At 43.0% G+C, this 9,785-nt stretch overlaps 1 protein-coding gene and 1 non-coding gene across 2 annotated transcripts; one reads left to right on the top strand and one right to left on the bottom strand.

The window, feature by feature from the left end:
- The first annotated feature begins 823 nt into the window (after positions 1-823).
- On the top strand, positions 824-5,054 carry LOC147426550 (phosphoglycerate kinase, cytosolic). Its single transcript, XM_086498086.1, has 6 exons — positions 824-1,396; positions 2,625-2,702; positions 2,842-3,102; positions 3,484-3,801; positions 3,872-4,030; positions 4,578-5,054. The coding sequence occupies exons 1-6, from the start codon at positions 929-931 to the stop codon at positions 4,770-4,772; spliced, it is 1,479 nt and encodes a 492-aa protein (XP_086354212.1). The 5' UTR covers positions 824-928; the 3' UTR covers positions 4,773-5,054.
- Positions 5,055-7,728: 2,674 nt separating this feature from the next.
- On the bottom strand, positions 7,729-7,800 carry TRNAD-GUC (transfer RNA aspartic acid (anticodon GUC)). The gene has a single exon. It is a non-coding gene; the product is annotated as a tRNA-Asp (tRNA).
- Between the last annotated feature and the right edge of the window lie 1,985 nt (positions 7,801-9,785).

A 9,785-nucleotide genomic window follows, 5' to 3' on the forward strand; every position in this document is an offset into this window, starting at 1 on the left:
TTGCCGCACCATGTTGCTTGCCATTCCTAGCAGTTCGCTGCTTCCTTGCACTCTCTCCTAGCTTGCCTTCTATCTCCTGCTAAGACATCCTCAACCTGCTCACACCTAGCCGCAGAACCAGAGAGGCACAAGCATGTTGGGATGGCGAGCCTGCTAGAGCTGAGCTGTCGGAAGAAGCACAACAACAAAGCTGCGCAAGCTGAGGCTCTCTTCCTGATAGAGAGAGAGAGAGAGAGAGAGAGAGAGAGAGAGAGAGAGAGAGAGAGAGAGAGAGAGAGAGAGAGGTCTCTCTTGAGTTCGTGCTTTTTTGCAGGCTCAGGAAGATACGACCGAGTGCATGTGCAAAGGGAGGTAGAAGTAAGCTGCCCACCGCCCTGCGAGAAGTCGACAGAGACAGTTCGAGAGAGAGATATGGATAGAGACAACCTACGCAGCCTTGCACCCGGCCGAATCCCTTGAGGCACGTGGCTCCTCTCACTTGTTTCCCTTGTTGCCACCTCTTTCAACTTTCAAGCATCATCGGCAGATTCTGCCCTTTGACGACTTTTGTAGCATCGTCTAGACATACTCGTCGCTGGAACATATTCATGTGAATGGCTCTATAGTATACCTTATTCTACCACATGGCAGGCCACCGTGAAGTATACTTGTCTTGGTCCCAAGGACGGGTCACACTCGTAATTCTATGGGAAGGCCATCTTATGCCGCCCACAGACACATGTCACACACAACTATTCCCTTTGTTTTCCCCAAACAAATTTATCATGTCACACACAACTATTCCCTTTGTTTTCCCCAAACAAATTTATTGTTGTTTTGTAAAAAAGAGAACTTAACCCAGTGGAATTTTTGCTGAGTTCCGTCCTTCCGCTAAGCTCGCTCGAGCTCTGTCTTCTCTCTCTCTCTTTATCTCTCTCACAAGTTCTCCATGGCTGCTGCAGCGACTGCTTCATCCGCTAGTCAGGTCGCAGTTGCAGGGAGGGTCTCTTCAGCAACCCGAGTGGTTTTATGGCCACCCACAAGAGTGTCTACAAGATTGGGCGTCTCTGAACGCCTACTCTCCTTCAACGGCCTCGTAGCAGGCAGCAAGAGCAAGCAGGGATTCTCCAATCTGTTTCATGTGCAGGAGGGTTTAGCCTCGTCTGTGTTCAGGTATGTGGACAGCAGCTCTCATGGCAAGACTGGAAGCAGGGGAATTGTTTGCATGGCCAAGCGGAGCGTTGGTGATCTCAAGCAGAGCGACCTTAAGGGCAAGCATGTTTTTCTGAGAGCTGATCTCAATGTACCTCTCGATGACAAGTTCAACATAACTGACGATACACGGATCCGCGCTGCCATCCCTACCATCAAGTACCTTATTGATAATGGAGCTAAAGTCATCCTCTCCAGCCACTTGGTAAGAATTTCCTTTTCTTATGTCATGGACATTTCACATGCCCGCATGAAAAATCTTCTTGTTGATGCATGGTTTGAAGCTAATGTGAAGAACTTGTGCATGCTGATTTTTTTCCTTGTATTAAACTAAATTAGACGCCTTGTAGATGACATTTGTGACGTACCAATACTGAATTTCTAGAGTCAAATGGACCTGTGGATGGTGGATCTTGTGACAATCAAACAAATTGGGCAGTTCACATGAAGGTGATTTAAATTTGCATGCCACATATTTTCTGGAGAGTTACTCAATAGAAAAAGAGAGTTCAACTTATAGACAGCATAGAGGAGATTGGAGATTACGAGGTAGAATGAGAGAGGAAGAGAAATGGAGAGGTGTTGTTCCTCTCCTACATAGCACTGGCCCTTGAATAGAGGCCCTTGGTGAGCTTTGAAAATGTTGATGTAGGTACAATTGGGACTGACTAGTCCTTGAGCTTTGCATTAAGTAGGACTTTTTTTGTGTGTTCTGGCTGCAAATATCCCCATTTCGTCCATCACTACAAGAGGGTGATATGATATTTCAAATGATTATTTCTGATGTATGCTCACAGGTGGCCTCTTCAAGTGGATTTGATTGTATGTGAAATTGTGCAATTTTGTGGGCCTTATGAGGAGAGGCTTAATGCAACAAAAATATATAAACTCCATGTAAGCCTTCCAAAAAGATAATGAAAGTGCAAATTTTGACACATTTTGGAATTTGAAGGCACCAACTAAGTCTCCAAATCGTGACAAGATGCAGTTCTTGCGATCGTGTGAATCCTTTATTTCTTAACTTACATGAAATAGATGTCCTTTCTTAACTCTACAAGGATGTATGCCCTTGGCTAAAGTGCTGCACAACTCACAAGAGCAAATTGGTACAAAATACTAAAGTCGAAGAGCAGATATAAACTGGAGATAGTGCCATTCTATGCTATGTTCATAATGTTGGTAGGGACAATTCTTTGAGGATGGGAGTGCTCTCACAAGTTGTTGATACACATTTCAAGCAGTTTCTATTTTTGCAAACCTGCATGAGAATGTAGGATGGCACTTTGATTTTTAAGTTTGTGATATGGCTATCCTGGTCCATTGTTTAGGTGATCGGATAGTAAATACATGAAAGTGGTCGTACTGCTTGAATCATGAAGATGCTTATTTTCTTTCGCTAAAGATAGTTCTTTCTTGCCCCTCGCATCTTGCAGGGACGTCCCAAAGGAGTAACTGAGAAGTACAGGCTGACTCCTTTAGTCCCGAGGCTTTCTGAACTATTAGGAGTCAAGGTGAATTTCTTCAAAGCATGTGTCAGTTTAGTGTGTCATGCTTCTTTGCATAGAGTGGAAGGTCGCTTCTGTATATTCTACATCATGTTTACTTGCTCACTAAATCAAGAACAGTTTTGTTTTTGTTTGAACTGATCAGGTCGAGAAGGCACACGATTCTATTGGGGAAGAGGTGGAGAAAAAAGTTGCAGCCCTTCCAGATGGTGGTGTCCTACTTTTAGAAAATGTGAGGTTTTACAAAGAAGAGGAGAAAAATGATCCTGAGCATGCTAAGAAGCTAGCATCAGTTGCTGATCTCTATGTTAATGATGCATTTGGTACTGCTCATAGGGCGCATGCGTCCACTGAAGGGGTGACCAAGTATCTTAGGCCTTCCGTGGCTGGCTTTCTTCTCCAGAAGGTCTCTCTCTCTCTCTCTCTCTCTGAGCATATGTGCACCCATTACCCCTAGAGATACAGCTTGACAACCCCCCCCCCCCCCCCCCCCCCCCCCCCCACCCCCCACCCCCTACCACAGCACCACATTTTCTTACTTTGTACTTTTGACCTCTCCGGATACACCGAGGACATTGTCTCATAGGCTGTCTTCAGTCTCTAATAGACATAAGATCTCTCTCTCTCTCTCTCTCTCTCTCTCTCTCTCTCTCTCTCTCTCTCTCCTTTTTGGTGGACCTTTTTAACCATGTCGAGGCAAACGGAGTGTTGGAGTTTTAGAAGAAGTTTCCTTTAAATTCTGGTGACCATTTGTTGATAACACAGGCCATTTGCTGCTTTTCTGCAGGAGCTTGACTACCTAGATGGTGCTGTTCGCAATCCCACTCGCCCTTTTGCTGCAATTGTGGGGGGCTCAAAAGTGTCATCCAAGATTGGTGTCATTGAATCTTTGTTGGAGAAATGTGATCTCCTCTTACTTGGAGGGGGTATGATTTTCACTTTCTACAAGGCACAAGGGCTCTCTGTGGGCTCCTCTCTTGTCGAGGAAGACAAGCTTGAGCTTGCCACAAGCCTTATGAAGAAAGCCAAAGCCAAGGGTGTCTCCCTTTTACTGCCTACGGATGTTGTTGTAGCAGATAAGTTTGCTGCTGATGCAAATAGCAAGGTATGCTTAAACTTGTAACAAAAGAAAAAATATTCCTTTTCAATGACTAAAAAGTTGAGCTTTGTTCCAGATTGTGCCTGCATCGGAGATTCCAGATGGCTGGATGGGCCTTGACATTGGTCCAGACTCTATCAAAACTTTTAGTGATGCCTTGGACACTACCAAAACTGTGATTTGGAATGGACCAATGGGTGTCTTTGAATTTGACAAATTTGCCAAGGGCACTGAGGTATTGTACTATTCGCATTGCAGCACTGCATTTTTTAGAAGCAAGCATTCACCACATTATGATGGATACATATAAAGCACACGAAAATGGAGTCCGGAGGTCTGTGACAGCAGTCCTCAAAAAATCTCTTCAGTAGTCAGCTTTACAATGATCAGGAGCTTACTTTGTGCTTGAAAGCAATCCTGCGATCACCTTTGGCTGTTTACCAAGTGATTGCATCCTAAGGGCACTTCCAAGCTGTCATACAGGATGGGTCACAAGATATTTTCTGAAGAAAAAAATACCCTTCAGTGTTTGAAACTCCTGATGGATAAGCTCTCATTTCAAGTGCCTGATTATTCTGATTATGCAACATCGAAGTCGGTCTTGTTGATCTTGTTAATACCTTTCCTGTAGAAGGTTTGCGGAGCTTGCTAGGAAAAGCATTGAGGTGCTCACATTATACCAGGAAGGATGCCGGATGTGGTTCGAAGTCCGATTGCAGTCACTACTTGCCTCCAAGCTTTAAGCTGTTTTCAGATGTTAATGAACTTTTGTGTTTTTGCAGGCAATTGCGAAGAAGCTGGCTGATTTGAGTGGCAAAGGTGTCACAAGTATCATTGGAGGTGGTGACTCGGTTGCAGCTGTAGAGAAAGTCGGGGTAGCAGACAAAATGAGCCACATCTCAACAGGAGGAGGTGCAAGCTTAGAGCTTTTGGAGGGCAAGGTGCTTCCTGGAGTAGCTGCTCTAGATGATGCATGATTCAAACAAAGAGCTGTCTTGCCACCCTTTTTGAAGTGCCTGCTAATAAGTGAGTTTTTTTGAACGGATTTGTAAATGGGAGATGAACCTTAAATAGGTTTTAGTTCAGGGGTGCCTCTAAATAAAAACTTCACATTGACGAGGTTTTACTCTTCTCGATTGCTATTATCAAGCAGGAATAAGAGAGAAGAGCTATTGGCATTTTGCTTTGCTTTGCCTTGCCCTCGGCACTTAGTTTGAGCTGTACTTTGGAGAAGCCTACCTACTAAGCTTTTGATACTATTTTTTTGTGTCGTCTTCTCTTTGGTTCTTCTTTTGTTGAGATATTGTTGCCAAAAAAAAGAAAACTAGCTAAGGTTTTAGGGCAATACCACTTGCTTGTTTGCAAAATTAGTTAAGTGGCCACACTCTCTTCCATGGTCTCATATTAGACATGGAGTCTTGCCGCTTGCTGGCTGTCTTCAAAGTGGCATTGAGGACTTTCAAGCTCGCTGGCTATTTATTTGGTCTGAAGTACCTGATGATATCATAATATAAAAACTTCATTTGTGAAAGCCCCCGAGCTTGTATGCGTATGTGCATGTCAAGTTTGCCTTTTCTTTTTCCTGTTTTTCCCTTGTCTGGGTGCCCATGTGGACGCTCGTGTATGTCTGGTTTAGGGCAGTCATTACCCCTCCTGTCACTTGCTTGAATGTGCCTGGCATTCAGCGCTTCCTTTTCATTGCTGGTTTATTTTGGTAATGCACTATGGAAAACGCACAGCCTGTCTTGAACAATCCTTTGCTCAACCTGCTTTGCTTTTCTCATTTTATTTTTGAGGGAAAATTACCAAAATACCCTGTAGATTTTATTTTCCACGGAAAATTACCAAAATATCCTGAAATTTTTAAAACACCCAAAATACTCTTGTTTCAATTTTGGACGGACTGCTACAAATTTTGCATGGTATAGTCATTCTAACAATCAACAGAATTTCACCAATGAGCTCACAAATAGAGACTATTAATAATGACCCATTTCAGTTGGAGAGCCGACAATGCCATCCAAAATCCTAGTTATATCTTTGGTTGAGAGAGAACCTTGAATGAGTTGCAAAAAGGAGAGTGTTTGGAGATGTTTGCGAGAATAACACGAGGTATTTTGGAAAAATTTGAAAAAAATCTAAGGACATTTTGTGATTTTATAGCAACATATGTGGGGTATTTTGGGGATTTTTGAAATTTTAAGGTATTTTGGGAATTTCCTAGGTTTCACAGAGCTTTCATTTGCTTCTTGTATGTTCAACGAAGGTTCAATGTGTTCAATGGGTGCAAAAGCCTAGATGTAAATTTAAGGGTGAGTTATCTTTCTTATATGGCTGACGCCGATGTAAGGCTTAATTAGTGCTAAGATTTTTTTTTCTAAAGCCTTGGCATGTAAAATTTTATAGGTAAATTGATTGTAAGTGAAGGTTTTTACACTGAATTTCTCGAAGTCTTGTTAGTTTTCTTTTTTCAAGGGTGAATTTTAGAAAAATTGTAGGTGGGATCACACTAAACCTTGGTTTCTTAGAGCACTTGCTTACATGGCACAAACCCATGAATGGGCCCATGCCAATGGCAAACTTTTCATGCTCGAATAGCTTGCTCCACCATAAGAATTGATTGGGTCAGAGTCAGCGGACACCCTTCTGTAGCCTTCATGCACTAGTTGGGTTAGTTTGAGGTAGGTATAATTGATGGTGGATCCAACAAGTAAGCATGTGCGAGCTCGGAGCAGTGCAGGTGTGCAAATAACGGGGCTTGAAAGGGAAGGGGGGGGGGGGGGGGGGGGGGGGGGTTGTGACAATCTGAGTGCTATTGAGGTCCATCGTTGGTATCCGCACTAGTAGTGATTATGTCAACTTTGAAGCTTTTGCAAAGCTGATTTTTAAGTAGCTTCTATCTATATATGTCGAGCGACTCTTTTATGCTTTTTCTCACCAAACTTGTCTTGACAGAGTCTTATTATTTGTAGGGTGCATGTTCCCAACTCTTCTATGCTCTCTTGGTCATGGGAAAAAATAAAAACAAAAATATACTCTGATTTTTGAGGGCTTGGGTTTCTTTTTATGATTTGAAACTCTCTCTCTCTCTCTCTCTCTCTCTCTCTCTCTCTCTCTCTCTCATGGTGGACGAACCATCATCCAGGAATTTTGGATTCCTAAGCCTACCTAAAATTCCTAAGCCTACGAGCACCGCACTTGACACCGCCCACTCCCCGAGTTCCCTTTCACCCCTCTCTTTATTTTCCTAAGGGTTCTTCATCAAGCCTCCATGTATCACCCCATCTTGTATCAAGCCTAATGTAGCACTTTCATCTACAACTGTGGTTGTTGGGTGAATGGCCATGGTGCATGGCGAATGCACTAACCATTTATTCTCATTATCTCAATACATAAGAATAAGGAGGCTCCACCCACTGCTCCTCTGCGCGCATGCACGCATCGTGTCGTTTTTGGTGGCTCTTAAGAGTCTTGATATAGGACATTTAGGATTGAAGAGTGAGAGAGGGGGGTGGTGGGCTTGTGGAAAACACTATGACTTAGGGCAAGGACAACTTTTTAGTGTAGTGTACATTGAAACTAGGGATAAGGGACTCTAATTTTGGGGTAGGGAATGGTCGAGGAGTGGCCATCCTAAAAATAACGGGCAACCACATGGCGACCGGAGCCATCAGTAGCACGTTATTTCATGGTATGGCCACTCCACGACTATTTTCGGTTGGCGCAATCGAGGGGGGGCCATACAATCCTTGATATATGAGCAACAAGGATCCAAGGTGTCAGAAGGATTCTGACGTGTTGATCATTGGTGAGTTGCTGCAGGAGAGTTTGGCAAAGAAGAGGTAGTAAATGGGCGGCTGAGATAAGAGGTGACCATAATGAAACGCTTCCTTTCAATGGCACTGAAGCATTTAAAAAAGACCGAGACATAAACGCCGTTGCCGGGGATCGAACCCGGGTCACCCGCGTGACAGGCGGGTATACTCACCACTATACTACAACGACCCGGCGGCAATGGAGGACAGAATTGTTTTAAATTTTCTTTAAAGTAAATATACAAGCGACTGATTCCAGTAAAAGGGTGAGGTGGACGCGTACAGCCAATCATAGGCATGCGACGCGTGTGAGAGAGAGAGAGAGAGAGAGAGGGAGAGAGTCTAGAGAGGGGGTACAGGCGTGCGGCATCCAGAGGATGGGCCGAATACTCATTCTACATTTTGCAGATGAAACCTTACTCCAAAGTCTAGGCAGGTCCTTCATAACCCCTTTCTTTTACATACATGCCCCATTTTAACTTGAGATCAAATTTTTTATTTGGAAAAATTACCAAAATACCCTTCTCATTCGAGGAAATTCCCAAAATACCCTTTATCTATTTTGGTTGGATTGTTCAAGATTTTCTAATCTTTATTCCTTTTTGACAATTGAGATCCCAAAAGCTACATAACTAACTTAAATTCTAGTTTTAGCATCTTGTATTGATAGACAATCAGTATTCTTATGAAAAGCACAAATTTTTTCATCTTTGGAGAAATTTAATCTCACGACCGGGGGGTATTTTGGGAATTTAGAAAAATTTGAAGGATATTTTGGGAATTTATGACAAATAGGGGGTATTTCAAGAATTTTTGAAATTTGAGCCGTAGTCTGTGAATTTCCATAAATTAGAGGGGTATTTGGTAATGTTCTCTTCATGTCTCAAGGAGAATTAACGAGCTAAAAAGACCAAAGAGAAGAAAAATCATCAACAACGCAATCTATTATTAGACAAAAAGTGTGCTAGTTCAACAGTCAGAATGTCTGCATGCAAATCGCTTGCCTCCGAGTCAGCATGCAGAATCCCAAATGCGTTGACTTTTGAACATGAGCGCACGAAAACAATGGCCTACGTAGGTTTGAAGGCCCTCCTCCCCACTACCATTGACTATCGGGAATGGTTCCTAGGACCATTCCTTGCAATCCGGTTCCCATAAGACTCCTAGCTTTGTCGGTCGCCCCTTGGTCATAGGGAATCCAAGGAATGGGACCCTTCCCTACACCTTCTTCTGCTTGTTCTTGAGTCTTCCTTCTACAGAAACTTGACCTGCAAAAGTTACTCTTTGTAACTTGGCTCACAATAGCCATCTGGGCTATTGAGTTCTGGTATATAATATATTCTCTTTCCTCTCGAATGGGCTGGATATGTTCAGACAACTATTCCACTTACAAGGATCTAATCAAACTTCAGAAAACTGAAAGACATAACTGGAAATAAAATGACAAGATATAGATGGAACTGAAATTGTATTCAAACGAATAATCAAAGTACAACTGGCAGTGATACTAAAAAGTACAAAGTATGCCAGTGAATGGCTCAAGATACAATAATAGGACTTTGGAATTACAAGAGAGGCAAAGATCAAAGTTCTCAAGAAGAGAGAGAGCGCATGATTACAATACGTTGTCCAAGATGTAATGAGCTGTCCCAAAAATGAATAGTGGGTCCTCTGTGTAGCTGACTGTACACTATCAGTTGTCATGGTAACTCTCTGGTATCCTCGGTCGCTTGTTAGAGGTTGTTCCAGTCTTCTACATTCCTCCTCCCCTTTCTTGAATTTTTGGTATAATACCGAAATTTCCAGAAAATGCTGGTGTCAAAGGTAGCTCCACTGCTTCCTTCATCTCTTGTATTTTTGCAGCCAACCCTCTATTGTCAGCATAGGACTTTAAAGGTGCCACCTGAAACCATTGGATCTACTTCATCTTGCAAAAGGCCAATGGTAGAACACCAATAGCTCAACCTGTGGGTGTCCATCAAACCTTCTCCTTGTCAGGTGCCTTCTTCCTTTTAGATGGTGCCTGGGATGCTTCTGAAGTGGTTGTCCCACCATTTTTCTTCTCAATCAATCTGAATAGTGCCTCTTGGTCCAACTAGTCCTTCCTGACAGTCTTCATCTCAACTTCATAGGGTGTTAGTGGATTCCATGTCTTGGTGTCAACATCATACAAAG

The sequence above is a fragment of the Adiantum capillus-veneris genome, chromosome 24, assembly GCF_014529385.1.
Source record: "Adiantum capillus-veneris isolate H3 chromosome 24, ASM1452938v2, whole genome shotgun sequence".
Taxonomy (NCBI): domain Eukaryota; kingdom Viridiplantae; phylum Streptophyta; class Polypodiopsida; order Polypodiales; family Pteridaceae; genus Adiantum; species Adiantum capillus-veneris.